At 49.4% G+C, this 26834-nt stretch overlaps 1 protein-coding gene across 3 annotated transcripts; it reads left to right on the top strand.

Annotated features, from left to right (window-relative positions):
• Window positions 1-246: 246 nt before the first annotated feature.
• On the top strand, window positions 247-26423 carry LOC136533572 (bifunctional 3-dehydroquinate dehydratase/shikimate dehydrogenase, chloroplastic-like). Of its 3 annotated transcripts, none has more exons than XM_066526130.1 (11): window positions 257-656; window positions 4618-4723; window positions 6024-6242; window positions 11993-12339; window positions 13008-13071; window positions 13165-13270; window positions 13347-13487; window positions 23774-23922; window positions 24519-24684; window positions 24800-24846; window positions 25959-26423. In XM_066526130.1, exons 1-10 carry the CDS (start codon window positions 469-471, stop codon window positions 24841-24843), a joined length of 1530 nt encoding a protein of 509 aa, XP_066382227.1. In that variant the 5' UTR covers window positions 257-468; the 3' UTR covers window positions 24844-24846; window positions 25959-26423. The 3 variants fall into 3 exon arrangements, with proteins under 3 accessions (XP_066382228.1, XP_066382227.1, XP_066382226.1); XM_066526129.1 differs by having other exon boundaries at window positions 259-656; window positions 25978-26422; XM_066526131.1 differs by lacking the exons at window positions 23774-23922; window positions 24800-24846; window positions 25959-26423 and having other exon boundaries at window positions 247-656; window positions 24519-24675.
• Window positions 26424-26834: the final 411 nt, after the last annotated feature.

Here is a 26834-nt window from a genome sequence, read left to right as displayed (position 1 = left end):
AGAGGTAGACGCATGAAACCGTACGGGCACAGATAGAAACGAAATGACGCGGGACACGAAGCACGACACTATGCGAGCGCGGGAGCGGCGTGGGCTCGCACTTGAAGTACGCCTAGTCGTGCGGGCGGGCGACGCTACCTTTTGGCTTTTTGTAAGACGGGGAGAGTACATCCTTGCGGCAAAATTCAACTTTCCACCAAACCCCTCGGGCCCATTCTCCCACTTGCGCGGTTGCGCCCGCCACGCTAAAGCGAGTACGCCACCAACCCAAGCCAACGTCCTACCCGCCTCTCTCCCATTTCCAGTCTTCACAGCCTTGGCCAACAACCCCCGTCCTCCACTCGCGAGCAGACTGTCCCCGGCCGCGGCCATTGCCGATTGCCCACATCCGCATCCCGCATCCTCAGTCGGGCCAACTGCGAGGGCGAGCCATTTGAAAGGGAGGAGTAGCAGACTCCGGAGGCGGAGATGACGCTGTTGTGCGTGCCGCTGGTGGGGCGGACGGTGGAGGAGATGATTGCCGACGCGGCGGCCGCCGCCGCCACCGGCGGCGACATGGTCGAGATCCGGCTTGACTTCATTCAGGGGTTCCGCCCGCACGAGCACCTACCGCCCCTGCTCCGCGGCTGCCCGCTCCCGGCCCTCGTCACCTACCGGTTCGTTCGCCAGCCCTCGCCCGCTCACTCCCCCTCTGGGCATCCCGCTATGGCTTCCGCGGTCGGGTTCGGTTCGTTTCATTTCATGGATTCCGCCGCCACTTTAGGATATCCGGAGCGCGTGTGCGGCTACTCCCGTGTGGGATCCATCTGGGCGTGCCCGGGCTCGCGAGATTTTTAGCTTTTCAACTCGGCACGGCACATGCTCTGTCGCTTTTTGTGTGTATCGTTCCGCGGTATTGAGTCATTACCTAGTTGCGTTTCGTTTGTCGCTACGTATTAACTTGGCTTGCGACGCTGTTTTGGCGGATCACATGGAGTGGTGGGATGAATGCAAGAATAGCCCCTTTGTGTGTGGATATTTTGAATGTAAGCCCCTGAAGTCCGTACTAATTTCTGGTATGTGTATCCTTGAGGATGTTGAACATAGTTGGCCCCCGTTACCATCTAATTTGCACATTTGGTCTTGTTTCAGTTTGTGCTGCCTTTCTGGCTAGACATGAGCTTTTAAATTTCATCACTTAGAAGGAGGGCTGCTGTGCCTGGAGTATATGCATTATCTGCTTGTTGAATCTTGTTTTCTGCACAAATTAGCTGCTGGTAATAAAAATATAAAGCTTCAAAATCCCTGTTAAGCTTCTGTATCTCACCATAAATATAAGTTGCCCTGTGTTCCACATTAATTATTGTTGCAACATCCACATGATAGTGTTTAAGACCTCACACTACTAATACACACATGTTAGAACTAACTTTTCAGTCCTCATATTAAAGGAAATTGTCATGACCAAGGATCAGACTGACCATAGGTTTATGTTCCTGCGAAATACCCACTAGACACTAGTCTGCACTCTCCACTCATTGCTCGTAGTAGCGTATGGAATAGTAATCTATAACCTGACGTGTCAGCGAACACAGCCATGCGTGGGTAAAAGTAAAACATACCTCGAATTACTTTGCTCCATCTGGAGAGGAATGCTCATGCTGTCAATTATCTTCTGCAACACGATTCTCCATCATGTCCACAGCAGTTTTCCTTATTCTGCTGCATGTATTGTTCTAGTTTCTGTACATTCCTTAATTTTATAACAACCTTAAGTGTCAAATTCTTTCAGATAGAGTTAATCCCACTTATTTTTTTTTGAGCGGAAAATACAGCAGGGGAGGCCCCCACTGTAAACTTTTTATAAAACGAAAAGAGCAACAACTCTAAACAAGAGGAAACAAAAAGGGAAGCAAGCCCGAGGTGGGCAGCAGAGCTAAACTAGAGCAGCTGTACAAGAAAGGAACACAGAGCTCTTAGCAGAACTGAATCTATGGGCCTGTAGTCTAACTTCTTCATAGAAAGAGCTTTTCCAAGAATCAAAGTACGGCCGGCCTCTGTCAAATATAAAGTTGTTTCTCTGCTTCCAAATCTGCCAGGTGGCAATGATGAAGGTCTCCATAAAAAAGGGATTGTTATGTTGGACCTTGGCTTGCTGCATCATCCGGAAGAAATCCATTGTGAAGTCCCAATTTATACCAAGGTGTTGCCAACAGGCTTGGCTAAAGGGGCAGCTGAAGAACAAATGAAAAACAGTTTCTTCAACGTTGTTGCTGCATAGAACACAATTGTAGTTGTTTCCCTGAAGCTTGTGCTTTTTCCTTCTCTGAATGTTCCTTGTGTTTAGTCTGTCCCCATCAAGAGGAGCCACGAAAAAACTCTAAGTTTGTTGCAGCATCTGGAGTTCCAAATCCAGAGAAAAGGGGATGGGGGTTGTATATTCTTGTAAGGAAAGTTGTAGCACTTTGATGAGGAGTAGTTCTTGCTTCCCCGAATGTATTCCCAGGAATCCTTTGAATTCTGATCGACCTGCAGATCTTGAATTAATTCTTGGAGACTTTGGAATTCTTGGAGGGCCTGCTCTGATAAGGGCAAGTGAAATTGGGCCTCCAGAGTGTTATTAGACAAAAACCTGGCCACTGAGATGTTCTTATTCCTGGCAAAGGAATAGAGCCTTGGGAATTTGGATTCCAGGATGTTGTCATTCCAAAGGTCAGACCAGAAAAGCACCGTGGAACCATCTCCAAAAGTGCACTTCGCAATTCCTTTGAACATGTCACATAATTTTAGGACATCCTTCCACCAAAAGGAGCCCTTATCTGTCGAAGCATGTGGCACCTGACCCCGGGAATAATGTGCATTCCAGATCAGCTTCACCCATGGGATATCCTTCCTATTATAAAATTTGTCCAGATGCTTCAAAAGAAGGGTCTTGTTTTGACTCCTAAGATTGATAATTCCCAATCCTCCTTTTCGTTTTGGCTTTGAACATTTACTCCAGGCCACCAGTGGTTTCATCTTTGCATTGGAGTCTGAACCTCTCCAAAGGCAGTGACGTCTTGCTCTATCAATATACTCAATGGCTGCCACCGGCACCTCCAAGGTACACATGGCATAGGTGGGCAGCGAAGAGAGGACTGAATTGACTAGCTGAAGCCTTCCTGAATGGGTCAGGAAGGTAGAAGTTGCCGTGAGCCTTCTTTCAACTTTAGTCATAATGGGACCGTAATGTTCAACCCGAGGTTTTGTTGTGCCCAATGTCAGTCCAAGGTAGGTAAAAGGAAGAGATTCCAAATTGCAGCCGAAGACACCAGCAAGGAGTTGAGCTTTTTCAGGAGAGAGATTTAAGGGAACAAGGCAAGACTTCCTCTAGTTGACTCTCAGCCCTGTCGATTGCGAGAAGGATTCCAGAAGGCCTTTCAGGATGAATAACTCTCTTTGAGAAGCTTTCATGACTAGAATAGTGTCATCAGCGTATTGAACAATGGGGAACTGATCCAGCTCAAAAGAAGGAATAGGCAGCTCAAACAGACCTTGCTGATAGGCTTTGTTGACAATGCACTGTAGAAGGTCTGTAGCAAGCACAAAAAGAAGTGGTGACAAGGGGTCACCTTGCCTGACCCCTCGGCGACAATGGAAATGATTGCCTGGCACACCATTCAGAAGAATCAGAATCCTCTCAATCCAGTTAATCCAAATTTCAGGGAACCCCAAGCTCCTCATCATCAACAAGATTGTGTTATGTTCAATTGTATCAAAAGCTTTTGTAAAGTCCAATTTCAGGATAATAAGCTCTTTTTTGGAGTGTTGACACTGATATATGTATTCATAAGCCCAGGCCAAACAATCTTGTATTGTTCTGCTTTTTATAAAACCCTAATCCCACTTATTGGCTCAATCCTTTTATTTAACTATGGCATCCTTTTATTTAACTATGGCACTGTGCCCAATTCAAGTTTTTTCTAAAGTTATTTTTCTTCTTTTGTTTTCCATATTAAGAAATCACTGAATAAGCAGTTTTCTATAATTATTCAAGAGTTAATTTCATTCAGTTTGCTTGATTTTCTTTAATATAAACAAGGCTAACTTGGAGAACATTTCTGGCTTGCTTGTCAATTTACATTAAGTTGCTAGGTGGGCCGTACTTATTCTAAAATCAGTAAAAATAATGACAAAAGATAACTGTCCTTGACAACTAATCAATTATTTCTGGAGATAGATATTTGTTGGGGCAGCGTGAAGCCTTCTTATATTCTAATCATTGCTGTCCTGACACTGCACTGTTCGATTATCATCAGTCATGACATTACACCCATGAGAGTGAGGTAGCTCATTTATGTTTCTACAATTAGACCAATGGATCTGATTATCCAGTCATCATAGTGTAAAGAAAGAAGTGGTCCTAACATGAATTTTTTGAATTCTATGTTTCTCCATTTATTATATTAATATTTTGAATTTATGTTCCCAAAATATTTGTTGCGCTGTTTATCAAAGCACATATCTCTTTGTTGAAATCTGACAAAACATTTCAGTTCTTTGTAGTAGCTAGTTGTATTTAGTATGATTTTTATAGCAAGAAATGCCAGTTTACCTTGCATAAATGATGTAGGCATCTGTTTGTTTGTTTGTTGGCAGACCTGTCTGGGAAGGAGGCCAATATGAAGGTGATGACACCACAAGATTTGAGACACTACGTTTGGCAGTGGAATTAGGTGTAGACTATGTTGATATTGAATTGAAGGTTCGTTTGTTTGAACAATCAAATCTGTTATGCTTTTTCAACTGCCTGGACAATTGGAACTTGAAACTATGCAAGTGGGGTACAGAATTACATGTATAACGTCCCATGACTGTTCTTGGCATTTGGGTACAAGTACAGTATATACTGCCACTACTACCACAAATCAAAAGTTGGATGTCCCCATAGGAGCGTCAAATATGCACCTGCAATACATTATGCATACATTTCCTTAGCTGAAAAATTATTTCATTTACTTTAAATCCATTTTCAATTATTTTGATATGCTTTAGTTGTCTAGTAGTCATTTGGTCTTGGTCAGATTAACAATCATTAAAATGTAAATTTAAATAATATATCTAGTGACTGAAACTGGAGAAAAAATGGGAAATTGGTGTGAACAATGCTCATGCTAACATATTAACCCAGCACCAGAAGTTAAATGCTATACTGTGCAATAAGCAGCTCTTTGTCTCAGGTATGGCGACATAGGGTTAGAATGTAAGTTTCAAAACCACTAGGGCATGGATGTGGGGCATGCTATAAAAGAGCATAACTAGTGATTTCAGTTGGGTAGGTTTGGGGTTGGCAGGGGAGGTGATGAGGTGGTGAAGATGCCACAGGCCACAAGTGGTGGCAGTTGAAGCAGTAGTATGGGCAGCTGTAAGCCTGTAATGTGCTGGCTAATTCAGTGGTAAGCATGGCGGGTGTTGGGGCAATGGTATTGCCAGTCTCAGTGAAGGAAAACAAGTAGAGTAAAGAGCAGATCTGTGACAAAAAGAAAAGGCAACGAATCCAATGCATCCTTAGCAATTCTTTGGCACAAATGCTTGATTTGTAGAAATTATGTTGAGGTTTTGCAACAATACTGATTATTATTTGTCAGAATGATGGGAGCATGGGCTTGTGTACCAAATAGTGATGATGTGTTTCTCACTTTAAGAAATATAAATTAAAGGGTTTCTACTGTTTATGCTTGTAATGGCGATACCAGGGTATTGCTAGTAGTATTTTGTTCTGTTAATTTTTTAACCACTTGTCTGAACATTCATTTCTACACTACCTTGGGGTTCTGTGGACAATTTATTTCCGGTGCTCTATGTGGGTCAGGATTATATAATAAAACTAGAGCATATTGAATGTCACATGCATTTAACTTCAAGACTACAGGAGCAATTTTCACTAAAACATTCAGCCTCGATTAGATGCCTTGATTTGTGAATGTTGTGCCTGACGTTTTTTGTCACTGTGTATCAGTAGATAGTCATATAGCTACTGTAGTGACAAACTTATTTATTTGCAGGTTGCAGACAAATTTATGAGCTTTATTTCTGGCCATAAGCCAGAGAAATGTAAACTTATTGTTTCTTCACATAATTATGAATATACTCCATCCTGTGAGGAAATTACAAATCTTGTTGCTAGAATACAAGCAGTTGGAGCTGACATAGTGAAAGTTGCAACAACCGCTAAGGACATTGTTGATGTATCACGGATGTTCCAAGTGATGGTACACTGCCAAGTAAGTGTTTTCTCGAGCGAAATGCATTTCATTCTTGAACCTCCCCCCCCCCCCCCCCCCCCCCCACCCAACCACCCGCACTTGATTTGTAGGGTTACTTATGCTTCTTCACATCATCACGTGGCTGCCACCATCGAGGTTGATCAACTTGCTAGAAATACATCCATCACTGTGGTCCCATCTTATTTTGTTGAGTTTCTCTAGAACCAATGTAGCTAGGTGGCCTGTGGAAGAGGCAGCAAGCTTGAACAGTTGATTAACCATTGCTCTAAGTCTTGCTAACTAATGGTAGTGAAATGAGTAACATACATCAAAATGATTTTTTTTTAAGACAAGCAATCTATTAGACTTCTATTACCTATAACTTGACAAGCAAACCAAGACGACGGTGCCACATGGATGCTGAAGTGGTGGTATGAGGGGCACCAGTAGCAGGTAGACGCAATGGGTAGAGAGGTCCAGAGATATTGTACCTGATGATCTTGTTCCGAGACTGCTGAAGATCCTTGACAAAGCAACCAGATGGGTCAAATTCCACAGAGCAATTATTGTCAGATGTAAACTTGTGAACAGAAGTAAGATTCTTAATAAGGTTCGGGGAAACAAGAACATTGTTAAGATGAAAGGACCCAGGAAGGGTGGTAGCGCCAGTGGAGGTAACAGGGAGAAGGGAGCCGTTACCGACAACAATTGAGGAGGGAACAGGCTACCGGGAAGGGGAGCTGTGAGAGAGTACCAGCATCGGAGGTTATGTGCGAAGTAGCCCTGGAGTCGAAGTACCATTCCTGCTGAGGTGGCAGTTGCAGGGTCATGGTGTTGAAGGAGTGGGCGTGGGCCGACTGGTCCGAGCCGGGGCGATCCAGGGATTGAACTCAAGAGGCGGAGAGGGCGCCCACGCGTTCTGTGTACCAACAATGAGAGCATGTGGAGGCTCAGACTGCTGCAGATGTGCCGGGGGTTACTGATGTGGACCGGCGGGGAGGGGCGCAAGGGGAGGACGGGTAGGTCCAAACTGACAGCTATAAGTCTTGTTCCTATTTATTAGGAGTAGTTGGTGCATATGTCAGCACCCTTATCATCTACCTTATCCTAATTAGCATCTTTTGTAGGATCTACTTTAGTAGTTGGAATATGCTGTAATCCTTTCTTAAGGACCAAGTATGCTACTCTATATGTATCCCCAAATCCTGCCATGGTTGGTGTGGCTAATGAAATCAGAAATCTACCCCAAACATGTGCTTTGGTTCCAACAAATGGTATCTAGAGCCTAGTTATCTTTCCTGTGTTCTTCCCCATCCCAATTCGGCGACTTGGCCAGCCACTACCACTCCAACGTCTCCCACTCACACTCCTTCGAGTCGGCGACCTCAGCTGGGCGGTGCTGGCAGGCCGCTGCGCAGGACGCTCGGCGGGCGGACGCAGAGAGGAGGGAGCGGGAGGCGGCGCAGCTGCAGGCCGCGGTGGCCTAGGCGGAGTGGCTCGCGGCCGAGCGGGCCACCGCGACGGCTAGGGAGGTGGTGGCGGCGGCAGCTCTAGCCCTCCGCGCGGAGGCGGATGCGGGCGCGAGGGCACGGGTGGATGCAGGCACGCGGGTGTGACAGGACAACCTGGCCCGCGGGACCCTCGGATCGAGCGGTAGCTGGAGGACCTGCGAGCTGGAGTAGCAGGGAGCGGGAGCGTGTGGCGCTGGAGCAGGCCCTGTGGGACCTCGACGCATGCAACCCCGGCAGACGTGGCCTCGACGGACGCGACCAGGGTGGATAGGACACTGGCACGCGGAGCCCTCACAGGCGGTGCCTCCCCTTCCCCGGACCAGCGCCGTGGTCGTCATGGCCGGCGCACGGCTCCCCTCTCATCGTACAAACCGTCTTCATCCTCGACCTAGTGACACAGTGCGTCCGCATCTCACGTGACATCGTGTTCGACAAAGGGCGAGATTGGAACTGGGGCAAGATGGTGGACGATGGCTCGACTCCGACGATCAGTGACTTTGTCGTCGACTACGTCCACTTTGAGGGAGCGGGGGTAGGTAGCAGCTTGTCTTCACCGAGCTCGCCTACCCCGCCACCAACTCCAGCGAGTCCACCACCTACACCACCGGCTACGCCCCGCTCTCCTGCACCGGTTGCTCACTCTCCAGCACTGGCCACGCCCCAACCTCCTACACCAGCGCCCACACCACCAGGATCGGCACCGGCAACTTCGGTCCAGTGACGAGCAGCGCACGGTGGAGTTCGCCACTCTGCTGTCCAATGACGAGGACTGCATCGATGCCTACCACGACGACAAGCCTCTATGCTACCGCATCATGGACAACATCCTCGCGGAGCAGCCCGTCCTTGGACTAGCGATGCACGACTTCGAGGCGGAGCTGCACCTGGCGCACTACGACGGAGAGCTCTGTTCCTTCGCTGAGGTGGAGGGAGACACGGCCTGGCATTCTGCGATGCAGCAGGAGATGGATGTTGTTGAGTGGAATCGGACGTGGGAGCTGGCGGATCTTCCTGTCGGCCACTGCGCCATCACCCTTAAGTGGGTCTTCTCAAGGTCAAGAAGGATGAGGCTGGGGCGGTGATCAAGCACAAGGCGCGTCTTCTAGCAGGAGGGAGTCGACTTCGACGACGCCTTCGCACCCTGTCGTGCGGATGGAGTCCGTCCGTGTCTTCTCACTGGTAGCCTAGGAGGGTTGGTGTGTCCACCACATGGACGTCAAGTTAGCCTTCCTCAATGGCGACCTGAAGGAGGAGGTCTATGTCCTGCCAGCCGTCGGGATTCATCATCCCCGGCAAGGAGAACAAGGTTCTCCGCCTGTGCAAGGCCCTCTACGGCTTGCAGCAGGCACCACAAGCTTAGAACGCCAAGCTGGACTCCACCCTCAAGCAAATGGGGTTCTAGCAGAGCTCTCACGAGGCTGCTGTCTACCGGCGGGGCAAGGGAGGCAATGCCCTGCTGGTGGGCGTCTACGTCGACGATTTGGTGATCACCGGCGACCAGGAAGAAGAGGTGGAGGTGTTCAAGGATGAGATGAAGGCCGCCTTCCAGATGAGTGACCTAGGGCTACTCCCCTTCTACCTGGGGATTGAGGTCCACCAGGATAGGTTCGGCATCTCCCTTCGCCAGGCCGCCTACGCCAAGCGCATCGTCGAGCTAGGCGGGCTCACCGACTGCAACCCAGCCCACACTCCCATTGAGGAGAGGCTGAAGCTGAGCCGCGACAGCATGGTGGAGGTTGACGCCACGCAGTAACGACGCGTTGTGGGCAGCCTTCGCTACCTCGGCCACGTGGTTGGACCTGGTGTTCGTCATTGGCTACGTCAGTCGGTTCATGCAGCGATCGATGACGGAGCATTAGCATGCTGTCAAGAGGATCCTACGGTACGTTGCGGGCACCTCTGACTACGGTTTGCACTACCCGAGGTGCCTCGGCGCGGCGCACTTCATCGGGTACAGCGACAGCGACCATGCTGGCGACGTCGACACAATCAAGAGCACCAGCGGGACGTTCTTCCTCGGCAAGTGTCTGATCAGCTAGCAGTTGGTCAAGCAGCAGGTAATGGCTCTGTCCAGTTGCGGGGCGGAGTACATCGCTGCCACTAACGCTTCGACTCAAGCTCTCTGGCTGGCTCAACTACTGGGTGATCTCCTTGGCAGAGACGCAGTGGAGCTCAGGGTGGACAACAAGTCTGCCTTGACCTTGGCGAAGAACCCCGTCTTCCATGAGCGCAGCAAGCATATCCGCGTCAAGTACCACTTCATCACAAGCTGCTTGGACGAGGGGAGTGTCCAGGCCAACTACATCAATACCCAGGATTAGCTCGCTGACTTCCTCACCAAGTCACTTGGGAGAGTCAAGTTCCAGGAGCTGCTCACTAGAACTGGGATGACTCAAATTCCCCAAAAGATGCCACACAAGACTTAGGGGGAGATTGACAGCTATAAGTCTTGTGTCTATCTGTTAGGAGTAGTTGGTGCATGTGTCAGCACCCTTATCATCTGTTTTATCCTAATCAGCATCTTCTGTAGTATCTATTTTAGTAGTTGGCATATGCTGTAATCCTTTCTTAAGGACCAAGTATGCTACTTTATATGTATCCCCAAATCCTGCCATGGTTTGTGTGGCTAATGAAATCAGAAATCTGCCCCAAACCTGTGCTTTGGTTGCAACACATACATATATGGAACCAGCCCAAGGGTGGAGGTAGGAAGGCCAAGGCATGCCGGCCCTAGGGGCGCCTCCCTGTCTGCCGGTGGGCGCAGTAGCGGGCTACCCATCAGTGTTTGCTGCCTTGTTTGCCCCGTCGATTATTGGGAGTAGCGCCCCCGGAATCGGCTGGTCTCGAGGATGGTGGAGGCTGCTGCTCCTGACGGGGTGCAGGCACCGGAGGAGCATGCGGCGCGTCGGTAGCCACTAGGGCAGTGGAGGGTGTGGTCGACCGATGCGCCTGGTTCAGTTCCTCTAGCAGCAGGTCGTTCCGGGCTTCCAGGAACATGAGGAAGGGACGACTGCGCTGAAGGTGAAGGCCGATGGAGGCGAACTTCTCGTTGAGACCGCGAATTAGGGTGAGGATGAGGGTGCGGCCGGGAACTTGTTTGCCGAGGTCCTTGAGGGCGTCAACCATGCCTTTGAGGTGCCGACAGTAGTCAGTGACGGAGAGGTCCCCCTGGACGATGGTCCGAAACTCGGCATCAAGGTGGAGGGCGTGCGTCTCCAGGTTCCCTAGGAACTGTGTCTACACGGCCAGCCACACCGAGTGGGCTGTGGAGCGGGAATGTGGCACCGTGGTGGACAACTCGAGGGAGATGGCGCCGTAGAGGCAAGACTTGACCATGCCATCCATGCACGCCCAGTCCGGGAAGGCTAGGTTGGGGTCGTCTTGAAGGACATGGTCCTCGAGGGCAAACTTCTAGAAGGTGAGGAGGAACAGTTCGCGCTACCTGGTGTACTGGCTGGAGGAGGGCTCGAGGATGGGCACAAGAGTGCGGATGTTCTGGACACCGACGGCCTGTGAGTGGAGTATGACGAGGACCGCAGCTTCATGGAGAACCAGCATGTCGTGGGGGGGAGTGCGGAGCGGGCTCTAGGTCGGGGTGGGGCGCGCGTGTGGCCTCAGCCCACGCGGCTTCCGCACGCTCGCGTTCCTCGGCCACGAGCCGCTCCGCAGCGGTGACCTCGGCCTCTCGTTCGGCGGCGGTAGTGTGCTCAATGGCGGCGACACGTGCCTGTGAGGCGCGCTCGCGCTCGGTTGCAGCTGTGCGTTCAGCGGCAGCGGCGGCGCGTTCGCTCTCAGAGAGAGGAGTGGAGGGGGGGGGGGGGGGGGGGGTGGCCGGCATGGCGATGACCGGAGGAGATGGCGCAGTTCGGAGGCATGCCTAGGCAGCGGAAGAAGGCCTTGGAGAAACCCGGGCAAATGACATAAGAGATTAGGCACAAGATAGTTGATTGATTATAGGGATATGAGGTTACATATATATAGGTCAGGATGACCCAGGTTTATAAAAATAGAATCAGCGGGGATCCTTGCCTATTAGATAACAACCAACCAACCAATCAATCAATCTATCTATCCTAACCATATAAGCACTAGGCCTGTCTATCACTAACTAATCCTGTCCTACCCTGATAGCTGGATCCTATGGATCTCTACCATATAACATTTCATCTTAATTGTACTTGTATGCTTTAGAGAGTTATTTTTTCTCATGCCATATTGGATTAAAACTTCCATTTGACTGACCAGTAAAAATGACAGGTGCCTATGATTGGACTCGTAATGAGTGAAAGAGGTTTAATGTCAAGAGTGTTAGCGCCCAAGTTTGGTGGATATCTTACATTTGGGATACTGAATGCTACAAAGACATCAGCTTCTGGACAACCAACAGTTGAGGACTTACTGGACATTTACAACATAAAGTGTATTGGGCCTGATACAAAGGTTCTTGGTCTTATAGCCAACCCAGTAAAGCAGAGCAAGAGCCCAATTTTGCACAATAAATGTCTTCAATCCATTGGATATAATGCTGTTTATCTTCCACTTCTTGGAGACAATCTTGCTAGTTTTCTTGAGACATATTCATCTCCTGACTTTTCAGGATTTAGGTACTAAATCTTGTTCTGCAAAATTGTAAGAGATATATATATTACATTTGTTTACAAGTTGAGAGATCACTTGGGAGTGGAAACAGTAATTTGGATGGACTAGATTTAGCCCTTGTTTGGATGCACATGTATCCATCTCAATCTACATGTGTTGAAGTGGATTGGAGTGGAATTAAACTAAGTTCCATTCCAATCCACTTCAATACATGTGGATTGAAGTAGATACACATGCATCCAAACAAGGCCTTAAGTGGAGTTGAGGACCATATGGATGAACTTTGTTAGCAACTTCTCATAGATCATGAAAGCATATTTGATGGATCCATAACCTAATGTCTCTTAGATTGGAATCAGAATTTCCCAATCAAAACAGCTCGCATGGTAGCACCAAGCTATATGTTTCTTCTGTAAATTTTTGCTTATTTTTCCTTTTCTATTTCAAGTTCAGACTTTCATGACATACATAATACAGTTGTATAATTTGGCAAAAATATAATTTTGCCGAAATAGACATTACTTTAGGGCCTGAGTTAACATGGATTGTCCCTGGACGAGCAAAACTGACTTTTCTGTGTCAATCTTTAATAAGTCATTTTCATATGCATGTTTTAATGATATTTTTTTGAAAGAATTTTCCTTAGTTCACTCTATATGATCTTATGTTGCAGTTGCTCACTTCCTTTCAAAGTTGATGCTGTACAGTGTTGTGATGAACATGATCCAGTTGCTAAGGTAATTGGGTGCAGCACACAATCTTTAAATGCTTATGTTATTAGTTACATATCATTCTTGATTTGATTGAAATGCTATTCACTGAATATGCAGTCAATAGGAGCGATAAACACCATAATTAGAAGACCAGATGGCAAATTAGTGGGGTACAATACGGACTACATTGGAGCGATATCTGCTATTGAGGATGGCATTGGAGGTTTGTTTAACATTACCTATTCTCTTTCGACACTTGTGTGCCATGGAAAAGATGTTAGATGCTTTATGTTTCACAGGTCCAGGATCAAAGGATGCTGCCAGCTCACCATTGGCTGGTAGGCTTATTGTTGTTGTAGGTGCTGGGGGTGCTGGTAAGGCAATTGCTTATGGGGCAATGGAAAAGGGTGCGAGGGTAGTTATAGCAAATCGCACCTATGGTAAGATCTCTATTTCTACAATGCATGATGTTTAAGATTATACAGTTAGTACAAATTTACTAACCTGTAGATCCATCCTCAGATCTAAAATCAGAAGGATGTGAGTTGTATCGGTGAAACATAACTACATGCATTGTCCTAACCTACAAAATATGCATCTACTATAGGAACATATTCTTTTCCATGTTATTTTGTTTATCTATCATGAGGTTGTCAATCCTAAAGATAATAAAAACGAATACCAGTGTCTGTCACAGTCTATATGTTTTCTGTTTTTATGTCTAGATCTTGTTTCCTCTCATGTCTTACAGAACAGTTAGCTTTGTTCTAGCCGAGTAATATTGTTGTCATCAATTGTTTCTTAAATGTCTTAGGTGGCATTTGGCTCCTGTTTCTAGCAAGAAATGAGAAAATCTGTGACACTTGGGTGCAGTGGCGTTTGAAAACAAAACAATAGAATCGTTTCTTGTTTCTACACAGTGAAAGAGAAATGGGTGGGACATGGTTTCGCACAAGAATCATCTCCACCCTCTCACCTCCCCTTTTCTTTGCAACTGCTGCCTCCAGTCAAGAAAATTTGATGTTCAGATAAGGTGCAGCAATAGGAAAAAAAAACTGTTTTACTGGTCTGAAACATCATGTTTTGTTGACCGGAGGTAGTAATTACCTGCTTTTGCCATTGGGTCTGAGGCCAGCCAGTGTCTGTTTTGTTGCCTCTGTGGTGCCTATAACCTCTGCTTGTTGTCCTTGTTGTGGCGCTAGACCAGATCTGACACCGGATCTCGCTGCCTCTCTTGGTCCAACCCATTTTGCTGTTTCCCATGGGCTAGCCCTGCTCCCCTCAGCTGAGGCAAGCTCCACCAAAGCAGCAATGCTATCTCTGCTTTTATTTTTTTCCCGCGTGTGTGTGGAAGGGAGAAGAACTGTTGTATAACTTACAGGTGGGCCTGGTATGGTGCTTCCATCATCAACTACTAAAGGTGCACACCTTGAGGCTACACAGAAGCAGTATTACAGTAGATTTTTTTCGATGACAAAAAAGAGTCTAGGAGAATATATGACTTATCAGGCATACTTAGTGTTAGATATTTAATGCCCTGCTTTACTATTAGCTGGCCTGACGCCTGGGAACCTTCCCAGCGTGCTGCCTTGGCTACTGGGCAGCAGCCATGGTTAATGCTCTGCTTTACTGTTAGCTGGCTTGACGCCTGGGAACCTTCCCAGCGTGCTGCCCCCTTTACTTCCTAGTCCTAGTTCTAGTCCTCTTCTATAAAGTGTAACTCTGTAATCTTCCTTTCAAATCAATACAGATGCAATACATCTCTGTTTTCATGCAATCAAGAGGCTTCACGACCTGTGACCTCTCCCTTCCGCTTCTTCCCCTCAGCCATCCATGGCTCAGCCTCCTTTCTCTGGTGATGCTGCCGCCACCTGAGGCGCTAGAGGCTGCTGCCGCCCCAGAGCGCGAGCAGGCTGCTGCGCAGGCTGCCCTGTAAGCCGCTGCTGACATCGCCTCATGCACCGCTGCCGATGCCCAGGAGCGTGTCCGTGCTTCCCTCGCCGTCCTCGATCAGGAGCGTGCTGCTGCTACAGCCCTCGAGTCCAACCCTTGATGGTGACGGCTCTGTTGACAGCGATGCTGCCAGCGACATTGATGGCACTGCCTCCATCGCCAACCTCCACGTACAGGCCGCTGCTGCTCAAAACATCTGCTCCCTTGTTCTGCTCGTCCTCGATCCTCTGTCCTCCCACTACAATCGTTGGCGCGACCTTGTCTTGCTCACTCTTGAGCGCCAGGGGCGGAGCCAGGAATTGAGTATAGGGGGGGCCATGTATAAGACTAGAACTAGTAAACCATACCAAGTCACATATAGTAATATATATATTTCACAAATCTTAACCAAAAGAAAATTGCACATCTATTATCTTAAATTTAGCTCTACGACTACCAATGAGATTATAGGCAATTTGATAAAAGAATACTAGTGACCGTTAATTACTAGATAAAAGAATAACACTGCATGATTATGGATTACGGATTACCTGCTGCTTCTGGTAGCCTGACCGCCTGACGGAAACCTACAGAAGGCAATTTGGACGGCAGGTCGGCAGCCGGCGCCCGGCGGCGTCAATTTGGGACAGCGGTGGCGGCATGGCGTGACGTCTCACGTTCGGCCTCCCACTACGACAGTACCGGCGTGGCGATGTCCGCCAACCGGCAAAGCAGTCAAGCAGAAGAGAAGACGAACAGTTGAACAGGCGAGAAACGAAGGAAGTCAGGAAGGCTCGACGCTTCGTAGGCGAGAAACGAAGGAAGCCAAGAAGGCCCGACGCTTCATATTCAGTTGATGAAGGGAGCAGCAGCAATTACATGTTCGTGTAAATGGGCTGCTGCTTATTGCAAATACACTTATACACAGTATACACACGTTTGGAATGAATGGGAGGAGCCTAATTAACAGCATACATGCATGGATATTAACTAGTATATACTAGAGACTAGCAGCACGTCAGGGGGTGCCAGGCCCCCCGTGCCCCCCCTCCCTCCGCCACTGTTGAGTGCTATGCCCTCGACGATCACGTGCTCTCCGACGTGGCTCGTCATGACATCCCGTCCTGGCGCCGGATGGACTGTGCGGTGCTCTCCTGGCTGTTTGGTACTGTCACCGTCGAGCTTCAGCAGTCTGTGACTCTGTTCGCATCCGCGGCCGCACTGCACGTGATACTTGGCTTTGCATTGAAGAGCAGTTCCTGGGCAATCGCGAAGCTCGCGCTTTACATCTTGATGCCGAGTTTTGCATGTTTGTCCAGGGTGATCTCTCCGTTGGTGATTACTGCCGCAAGATGAAAGGGATGGCTGACAGCTCTTGGTGATCTTGGGGAGGTTATTCCAGACCGCACCCTTGTGCTCAAGATTCTTCACGGACTCAATGGGAAGTACGACCACCTGAAGGCACTTCTCAAGCGGTCCAAACCATTCCCGACGTTCAGCGAGGTCCACAACGACCTCCAATTAGAGGAACTTACCATGGATCGGCCGTCTTCACAACCATCGACTGCTCTGCTCATCACACAAAAGAAACCTGCTGCTTCTTCTACTCCAACTCTGTCGGCTGTTGGCTTGTCCGCCTCTGCAGGTGGTAGCAGCAGCAACCGCGCCGCTAGCACCAGCCCTGCCCCCTCCAACAACGGGGGCAATTGCTGTCGCCACCGGAGCACTGGTGGCAAAGGAGGGCGTGCCCTGGCCCTCCTTCTACAACCCCTGGTCAGGGTCCATCACCATGTGGCCTATGGGCCAGCACCAGCAGCAAAACCGTGGGCCTGCACCGTTGCTGCAGGGTGGGCGTCCTGGCCCGCTGCAGGCGTTCATGGCAGCTCCACATACCTATGGTGCTCCTCTGATGCCTCCAGGATTCTCTCCTATTGATACGGCGTGGGCGGCGGGGAGAGCGTAGAGATCGGAGGAGCAGCTGGGATTGAGAGTTAGAACACAGAGGGTAGCTAGGCAAGGGCGGTGGGGATTCGTCACTAGCGGCTACGGCAGAACCGCTCGCAGCCACTGTCGAAGGGTTAAACCCCACCTGCCTAAGGGAGGTTTATTTCCTTTTTCGATAGTCTTTGATTACAATCTAAGTGCCCCTTTATAGGATAGGTGCACCTCTAACAGAAACCAATCTAATCTCCTAAAATTCCTCCCTGTTACTGCCTTCTCTAACCAACCGGGCCCTTAGCCACGGTTGGGACCATGTCGACGCCAAGGCCGGCTCCTATACTGGCGCCCGACGAAGGAGTCCACAACACCTATGCCGCCTATGCCCCAGCAGCAGCAGTACCGGGTGCAACAATTCCCGGCGGCTGCCCTTCTTCTGCACCAAGCGTCTCCACCTTCACCTTGGACTAGCGCCTGGGACCAGCATGGCAAACTCTTTTAGCACCATGAGCCTCACTCCACCGTCCTGTAACTGACTGGGTCATGGATTCCGGCGGCTCCAACCACATGACACCTGACACTAGTAATATTTCCTTGTTTCAACCCCCTCACTCCTGTCTTTCATCAATCGTTGTTAGCAACGGTTCTATTCCACTGTTTACCTGGTCCCTTTTACCTCAATAATGTGCTTGTTGCTCCTCACATTATTAAGAATCTTATTTCCGCTCGTTAATTCACTACTGACAACCATTGTTCTATTGAATTTGACCCTTTTGGCCTCTTTGTGAAGGATCTTTGTTCCAGGAACGTGATCATCAGGTGCAATAGTTCCGGGCTGCTCTACACCTTGCATCCTCCAGCATCTTTATCACCCCCCTGCGCTTTTGTCGCTGCAGCCCCTGCCACCCTATGGCATAGATGTCTCGGACATCCTTGACATGAGGCTTTGTCCCAGCTTTCTAGCAGTTCAGCTATTACTTGTACTCATCATACTTCCAGTAGTGAACCTCTATGTCATGCTTGCCAACTAGGCGCCATATTCGGCTGCCCTTCCTGTTGCGGGTGTTTCTGGCTACAAATATTATCTTGTAATTCTTGATGATTGCTTCCACTTCCTCTGGACGTTTCCTTTACACCTCAAATCTGAAATGTTTCCTTTAGACCTCTCCTGTTGCTTTACTATTAGCTGGCCTGACGCATGGGAACCTGCCCAGCGTGCTGCCCCCTTTACTTCCTAGTCCTAGTTCTACTCATCTTCTATAAGCTATTGTTATGACCGGTGTGCAGTACACCAGGCGCCGACGTACTAGTGGCTGAGGTGGCGCCTAGTATTAGGAGGCTAATAGCCCGGTTATCTCATCATTTGTTATTTCCTCAAATAGATTATTTATTCCTTAAAAATAGGATCTCATAGATGGTTGTTTAGGGAGGATAAATATCCTGTGAACATTGATTGAAGGAATTAAGCAAAGCAACAATCTTGGTTGACTCCCTCTCTCTCCCTCGGCGTCGTGATCACCACGGCACCCACTCGCCGCCGCCGCCTGCCTAAACCTCGCCCACTCTTCCATCCCTACAACCTTCGTAGCGACTCCGGTAGGATCTCTAATCCTATCAATCTGGTATCAGCTATGTCAGGTCCCCTCCCACCACCATCGTGCCGCCCACCACCACCTCCGCGCTGCCCTCCACCTCGGCACCACCAACCACGGCCTCGGTGTCCACGCCTGACCCCTTGGTCAAGGCGGTCGCGGACCTGGCTCGCACCGTCACCAACATCTCCGCTTGCCTCGCCAACATCGAGTCCCACCCGCCGCCTACCACCATCTCCCACTGCCTCCCTCCCACCAATGTTTCCCTATCACCGATCCCCTCCTATGCCATGGCATCGATGGCGGCTCCGATGTTCACCATGGCCGGTGCTCCAGCTTTCACGGCCGCGACGATGGCCACGACGACCACCACCGGCGGTGCTCCCGTCCTGGGCGGGCCGAGCCACCCATACTAGCAGGGCGTCGGCTCCCTCAATAGGGTGGGTGTTGATGGCCGGTTCATCTACGGCGTCAACCCCACCTATCTGTTCGGTGTTCCATACCCCGGCGCGTCGTCGTACTTGGGAGCACCCGAGGCCCCATCCCCGACGGCCTGGCTCCTCCCCACATCTACAAGCTCGAATTTTCCACTTACGACGGCGCCGAGGATCCCCTGGACTGGATCAAGCACCGTGAAGCAGTTTTTCCGCGGCCAGCGCACCCTGGCCTCAGATCGTGTCTGGCTCGCTTCCTACCATCTGGTTGGCGTGTCCCAAACTTGGTACTATGCCCTAGAGCAAGATGAGGGCATGCCCAGCTTGGATCGCTTCAAGGAGCTCTGCAATCTGCGCTTCGGGCCGGTGGTTCGTGGCACTTTGTCCGAACTCGCCCGGCTCCCCTTCCTGTCTACCGTTTAGGGTTCAGGAGTACGCCGACCGCTTCAACGCCGTGTTGTGCCATGTCCGCAATCTGTCTCCCCTCTAAAAGGCAGAGCTATTTGTGGGTGGCCTTCCTGAACACATCAAGGTGGACGTTGAGCTGCGCGAGCCCCAAGACCTTCAGACGGATATGCATCTCGCGCGGGCTTTCGAGCGCCGCGCCTTGGCCATGACGCTGGGGCCAGCTACACGTGTGGCTCGACCACCACAGAGGCTAGGCCTCCCGGCGCCACCACGTTCCACCTGCTGGCTCCTCGGCCGCTCCAGGCGTTGCGCCTTCCCTACCGGTGCCACCGATAGCATCCATCCAGCCGGCTCCAGCTCGCCCCTTTCGTCGCCCTGTCACCGGCAGAGCAGCTGGAGCGCCGTCGCCAAGGGCTCTGCTACAATTGTGACGAGCCCTATGTCCGCGGCCACCAGTGCCAGCGGCTCTTCTACTTGGAGTCGGCCGACTTCCTTGAGGACGAGGTTCCTACGGAGGTGGCTGTCGTCGCGGCGTTCCAAGAAGAGGCCGCCGGACCCGTTGCGGCTGACGACGCAGCAGTTCTGTTGGTCGTCTCCCTCCACGCCATTGCGGGCATCTGGACATCGGACACGATCCATGACCACCTGCCTCCTTGCGCTCCTCGACTCCGGCTCCACTCACAACTTCATCAACGCCGAGGTCATGCGCCATCTCTGACTATCCACGTCGCCCCATCCCACATGCACATCTAGGTGGCCAACGGGGACCGTGTTCCCTGCAAGGGGGTGCCCGCAACGTCGCCCTGGCCATCGGCACCGAAGACTTCTCTATCAGTTGCTTCGGCATCAACCTCAGCGGCTTCGACGCCATCCTCGGCGTCGAACATCTTGCGCACGCTGGGCCTAGTCCTTTGGGATTTCGAGGACCTGTGCATGGCCTTCACCCGCGGTTCCCTGCGCATCCTATGGAAGGGCATCGGCGCCCCCCGCGACGACATCAGGGGAGCCGGCCATGTGCTCGGTCATGGTTGTGCCCACGCAGCCCTTGATGGACCGCTTGCTGCTCCAGTACGCCCTAGTGTTCGAGGAGCCCCGTGGCCTAGCCGTTGGCCCGGCCCTATGACCACCGCATTCATCTCATGTCGGGTACCGCGCCGGTCGCTGTTCACCCCTACCGTTACCTGCAGCTTCAAAAGGACGAGCTCGCCAGTGTGGCGCCATGCTCGCCCAAGGCATCATCCGGCCTAGCACGTCCCTATTTTCTGCCCCAGTGCTCTTGGTGCTGAAGGCGGATGCGTCCTGGCGTTTCTGCATCGACTACCGTGCTCTCAACGCCAAAACTTACAAAGACAAGTTCCTGATCCTGGTGGTCAATGAGCTACTGGACGATCTCCACGGGGCACGCTTCTTCACCAAGCTCGACCTCCATTCGGGCTACCACCAGGTGCGCATGCACCCCGACGACATCGCCAAGACGGCGTTCTGAACGCACCACGGCCACTTTGAGTGCCAGGTGATGCCGTTTGGCCTCTCCAATGCGCCGGCAACATTCTAGGCCTTAATGAACGACGTGCTCTGCCCCTTCCTGCGCAGGTTCGTTCTTGTGTTCTTCGATGACATACTCATCTACAATTCGTCGTGGGTTGAGCACTTGCAGCACGTCAACATCGTCCTCGACACGCTACGAGCACACCACCTCCACCTCAAGCACTCGAAGTACTCGTTTGGGGTGTCTTCGGTCGCCTACCTCAGGCATGTGATCTCCGCGGACAGTGTCGCCATGGACAGCGACAAGGTGGCCGCGGTCGCATCGTGGCCGGCCCCGCGCTCCACCCGCGGCCTGCGCGGCTTCTTGGGCCTCGCCGGCTACTACCGGAAGTTCATCCGCAACTTCGGCACCATCGCAGCCCCCTTGACGTGGCTGCTGCGCAAGGACACTTTCGCATGGACCGACGAGGCGGACGTGGCGTTTCAGGTGCTCAAACGCGCCCTGTCGACTGGGTCAGTGCTTCAGATGCCCGATTTCGACAAGGTGTTCATCGTCGACTGCGACGCCTCTGATGTTGGGTTCGGCGCTGTCCTCCACCAGGACAAGGGTCCCTCGCCTTCTTCAGTCGGCCGTTCGCCGCGCGCCACCTGAAACTCGTGGCCTATGAACGCGAGCTGATCGGCCTCATGCAGGCTGTGCGCCACTGGCGGCTGTACCTGTGGGGGCGCCACTTCCTCGTTAGGATGGATCACTACAACATCAAGTTTTTGCTGGACCAGCGCCTCTCCACAGTGCCTCAACATTAGTGAATCAGCAAGCTATTTGGCTTTGATTTCGCTGTGGAGTACTGCCCTGGCAGCTTGAACACGGTGGCTGACGCTCTCTCTTCGCCGGGACACGGAGGACAGTGTGGCTAGTGCCCTCCTCTTGATGGATTTCATCGAGGGCCTACCCAAGTTCCATGGGTAGTCGGTCATCCTCACCGTCGTCGACCGCTTCTCCAAGTATGTGCACTTCATCGCCCTCGGCCATTCGTACACCGCTACGACCGTCTCCCGGGCCTTCTTTGAGGGCATCGTTCGCCTCCACGGGTTCCCAACCTCCATTGTCAGCGACTGTGACCCGGTCTTCACCGGTCATATGTGGCATGACCTGTTCAAGATGGCGGGCGTCACTCTTCGCATGAGCACGGCCTTCCATCCGTAGACGGACGGCCAGTCCGAGGTGGTGAACAAGGTACTCGCCATATACCTGTGCTGCGTCATCGGCGATCGACCGCGTGCGTGGGTGGATTGGTTGCCGTGGGCGGAATACTGCTACAACACCTCCTTCCACACCGCTTTGCGCACGACGCCATTCCAGGTACCGCCCCTGTTGCCCTACACAGCGGGCAACGCCCACACGGATGCCGTCGACCATCTCCTCCCCGAGCGCGATGAGTTCCTGACGGAGGTTCGGGAACGCCTCCTCCAGGCACAGCAGGTCTCCAAGCGCTACTACGACGCCAACCATCGCGACTTGGAGTTTGCCGTGGGCGACTAGGTTCGGTTGCGTCTTCTCCACCGCCCGACACGCACGCTGGATCCTCGCGCCAAGGGCAAGCTCGGCCCTCGCTACGCCGGTCCGTTCCAGGTCCTCGAACGCGTCAGCGAGGTGGCCTATTGGCTCTAGCTTCCTGAGGGCGCCCGTCTACACGACGTCTTCCACGTGGGGTTGCTGAAGCCTCACCGCGTCGATCCTCCGGCTGTTCCAGGGCCCGTGCCTCCTACACAAGATGGTCGTCTCCTGCCTGCTCCAGCACGCGTTCTGCACGCCCAGCTTCACCGTGATGTCTGGCACGTTCTCGTCCAGTGGCACGGCATGGCTGCTGAAGAAGCCACGTGGGAGCCGCTTTGGGAGTTCCGAGACCTCTACCTGGATTTCCAGCTCGAGGACGAGCTGTTTGTCCAGGCGGGGAGAGATGTTATGACCGGTGTGCAATACACCAGGCGTCGACGTACTAGTGGCTGAGGTGGCGTCTAGTATTAGAGGGCTGGCTAATAGCCCGGTTATCTCATCATTTGTTATTTCCTCAAATAGATTATTTATTCCTTAAAAATAGGATGTCGTAGATGGTTGTTTAGGGAGGATAAATATCCTGTAAACATTGATTGAAGGAATTATGCAAAGCAACAATCTTGGTTGCTCGGCTTCCTGAAGCCCTCGACTCCCTCTCTCTCCCTCGGTGCCATGATCACCACGGCGCCCACTCGCCGCCGCCGCCTGCCTAAACGTCGGCCACCTCTCTTCCATCCCTACAACCTTCGTAGCAACTCCAGTAGGATCTCTAATCTTCCTTTCAAATCAATACAGATGCAATACATCTCTGTTTTCACTTAGGATTATATGCACACACAGGGTTACATTAGTTACACTACTATCTTCTCTGTGGAAGAATCAGATCCTAATAGAGTGATTCTGTTTCACCCGAGAAACTATTTATATGAGAAATCAAATCTGAAATGTTTCACATAGAACCTGGAACCCTGCTGCCAAGCAGGCCCTAAGTTCCAGTTGATATTTTGTGAACTCACTTCAGGTTCACCTTTCTGATTATGCATTAATGCATATTACTATTGGAATAAAATGTTGGTTTGCATTTCTGTTGCACATATGGTTCATGATACTACGACTATGCTTGTGACTCCAACCGTGTGCTCATAAATAACCAATTTGCCCGCGTTTGGTGGCCTAGTGTTATGACATTTTTTTTCTATGTGAAGTTTTTTTCTTTTACCAAAATGCTTTCTGCAGTTGCAACCTACACTGCTTCTATACTACAGTAGGTTTTTTTCTTCTGTTGTTGATTCATGCTGCATTTGCATGTGTGTTATATTAATAAGGGTTATATCTTAGGTCCTTAATTAATGCAAAAAAATATTTCATATTGCCAGAGAAGGCTGTAAGTCTTGCCAACGCAATTGGTGGTCAGGCCCTGAGATTAGAAGACCTGGAAACTTTCAGACCTGAAGAAGGGATGATCCTTGCTAATGCAACATCATTGGGGATGTACCCAAATGTTGATGGTACTCCTATTCCGAAGGTGTCCACACACATTTTCCTTTCTCACATAATTGGAGACTGCTTTTTTTGAATCTCAAAATGATTGATCTTTGAGATCTGACGTTTTTATTGTCTGTGTCTTACAAGAATAAATAGTAATAGCCTTCCATTATAGAGTCACAATTTCTTTTTGGAGTTGTAAATGTAATTGCATGAATAACAGTTTTGCAAGTCAAATTTGCTTTCCTCCATTAGCAAGGTTAGGCCAAGTAAAGAAACCTGATATGCTCTGAATGCATAAGTTGTGAATGGTAACTGCAAACATAAAATGCTCCTTACTAGTCTTATCAAGAACTCAAGATCATTTAAATTTTTAGGTGGACGAATTTTTCAGAGAGAACCCATGAGGAAAAACATTGCAAACACATCTAATGAAGCAGGTGCAGTAACCTAGTAACAGATCTGAACAACAGATTGTTTTATCTGAAGGTCTGAGTTTGTGTAACATGGAGCCTATGATTATATTGTTTTCACATAAGTTAGGACCTTGTTTATTCTTCTCTTACTCCAAAATAGACATAAACATTAGTTCACTTGATGCCAAAGTGTGTTTGATCACTTTTCCTGTATTTGCAGAAAGCTCTGGGTTTCTATGATGTGGTATTTGATGCCGTATATGCCCCAAAAGTTACAAGGCTTCTTCGAGAAGCAGAAGAATGTGGAGTTAAAGTTGTTAGTGGTGTGGAAATGTTTATTAGACAAGCCATGGGTCAATTTGAGCGTTTCACCGGTGGTATAGAAGGTGTCATGTTCTTCCAAGATATTGTTAATCCTTTACATGCCAAATCTTTCCGTACATATCCTTGGTCATTCATACTGTAAGTTAGTATTTCTGATTATCTTTTTTTTTCCTGCAGCTCCTGAATGCCTGATGCGTGAGATAGCAGCAAAATACACCTAGCAGGTTCGTTTATCTGTTACCATTTCATTTAAATCTTTCAATTATTGTGGGTTTAAAACTTAACACAGAAGATGTCCCGATTTTTTCGCAATTTGGCCCTTTTTTTGTAAAAAATTCGCGTTTACACCCTTGGGCGTCGTAAACCCAACTTTGGACCCTTTTCTCGGCGCCATGACCTACAGTGTCGAGGTAACACGTCTCGGCGCCGAGGTCGGTGGCCAGGGATTGCGTGGCTAGCGACGTGGCCAGAGCCTCGGCACTATGGTTTTAACCTTAACCACATATTATCATGAGTTGGACACCCTTAAATTTTATGGCCAGGATATATAATTTCAACATGTCCTATATGACCAAATCCTAACATACATATCCGAGTCATAGTAAAAAAATCATACTTAGCCAATTTGTAGGTTGCCCATCTCGTGGTGAAATTAAGTCATGTTAATTTAGAGCTAAGAGAAAACCAGAGCTCGGCGCCGTAGATCATAGGCGCCGAGGTCGGCACCGTGAATCATGGCGCCGAGCTGTGGCCACATCAGCGCCCCACCTCCCTGACCTCTGCGCCATGACCTATGGCGCTGAGACGTGTTACCTTGGCGCCGTAGGTCATGGCGCTAAGAAAAAGGTCCAAAGTCGGTTTTACGCTGCTCAGGGGGGTAAATGTGATTATTTTTTTTTACAAAAAATGGGCCAAATTGCAAAAGATTTGGGAAGATGTCAATATGTGATTTTACTAGGAATAGGGTCTATTTAATTACATTCTGTTAGTTCATTGTTCTCCTTGAAGTAAAGCTCACATTTCATTTCACAAGTACACCATGCATACACTGAAACGTGTTAAATAGGTGTAATTGAAGACTCTCAGGGCTAAGGACCAGTACTACTTATTCTTTTTCTTTGCCTTTCGTTGAATGTGCTATATTATGTGTTGTGACATGGCACTTCATTACAAACTGTGATCACTTCGTAAATTTCTGTATCCATATCTAGTTTGCCCCCATGAAAATAGCATGAGCAAGATTAGTGGTAGCTTCTGACAAAATATTTCTTGTGTCTTAAATTCTGTATTGGTTATGTGAGAACTAAACCAGGGCGACTAAAGTTGGATGTGACAGTTCTTTGTTTTGTTTTCAGGCTAATGGCGAAAACCTGTCTTTGATGAATATTTGCCCAAAGATTTTGACGGGGCTGAGTGAATAAAAGTTTTTAGATACCTGCCCTGTTTTGCAGTTACCGAGGTTTGCTGTTGTATTGTTAGATTTAGCCGACTTGTCACCTGCACAATGTAGGATTACGTTGTCATGCTATATAGTGTTCTTGTACTTGCAATAGAAGAGTTGCAAGAATAAAGAGTCAGCTTAGAACCCAACGTTATGATGACCAAGGGAGAAAATATTGCATCAAACAATGATTCTGTTGACGGTTCCGCGGATCATGTAAGAGCTACAATTGTTGACTTGCATGCCCAATATGGCATTCCTGGACGGTTATATTGTCCAGCATAATTTCATTGTACGGTTCGGATGATATATTTTTTTGGTAAAGGGAAAATTTATTGATTTCTAAGAGCAATATCAAGATTATACGAAGTCTTGAAAACATTCCTGGTCTCTGCCTAGAAAGAAATACACGATCTAATGAGAAAAAAGGAGCAATGAACACTATGGACTATCAATTCATAGACTAATCATCACCTGTGTTAGGGAAAAATAAACCTTGCTACTTATACCAAAAGTTGAATCTTGTAAACACGGCTTTTTATAGAATAGCCATGCACGGAACTAGTAGATTCAAGGTTCAAAAAGGCCCTAGATCAGCTGTCTAGAGCCTAAGTGAGCCTAGGCGTTTTAAGATGTTTTTTAGGCGTTTTAATTTTTATGCACATACATATATATTACCTTAAATTACCCTATGTAAAAGAAGAAATAAGAGACTATCTACAAATCTATATACTATGTATATGCAAGTGACTAACTATGAATTAAACACTA

The sequence above is a fragment of the Miscanthus floridulus genome, unplaced genomic scaffold (assembly GCF_019320115.1).
Source record: "Miscanthus floridulus cultivar M001 unplaced genomic scaffold, ASM1932011v1 os_1000_1_2, whole genome shotgun sequence".
NCBI lineage: Eukaryota > Viridiplantae > Streptophyta > Magnoliopsida > Poales > Poaceae > Miscanthus > Miscanthus floridulus.
The sequence above is the reverse complement of the archived record's forward strand: the minus strand, read 5'-3'. Positions and strand labels throughout refer to the sequence as shown.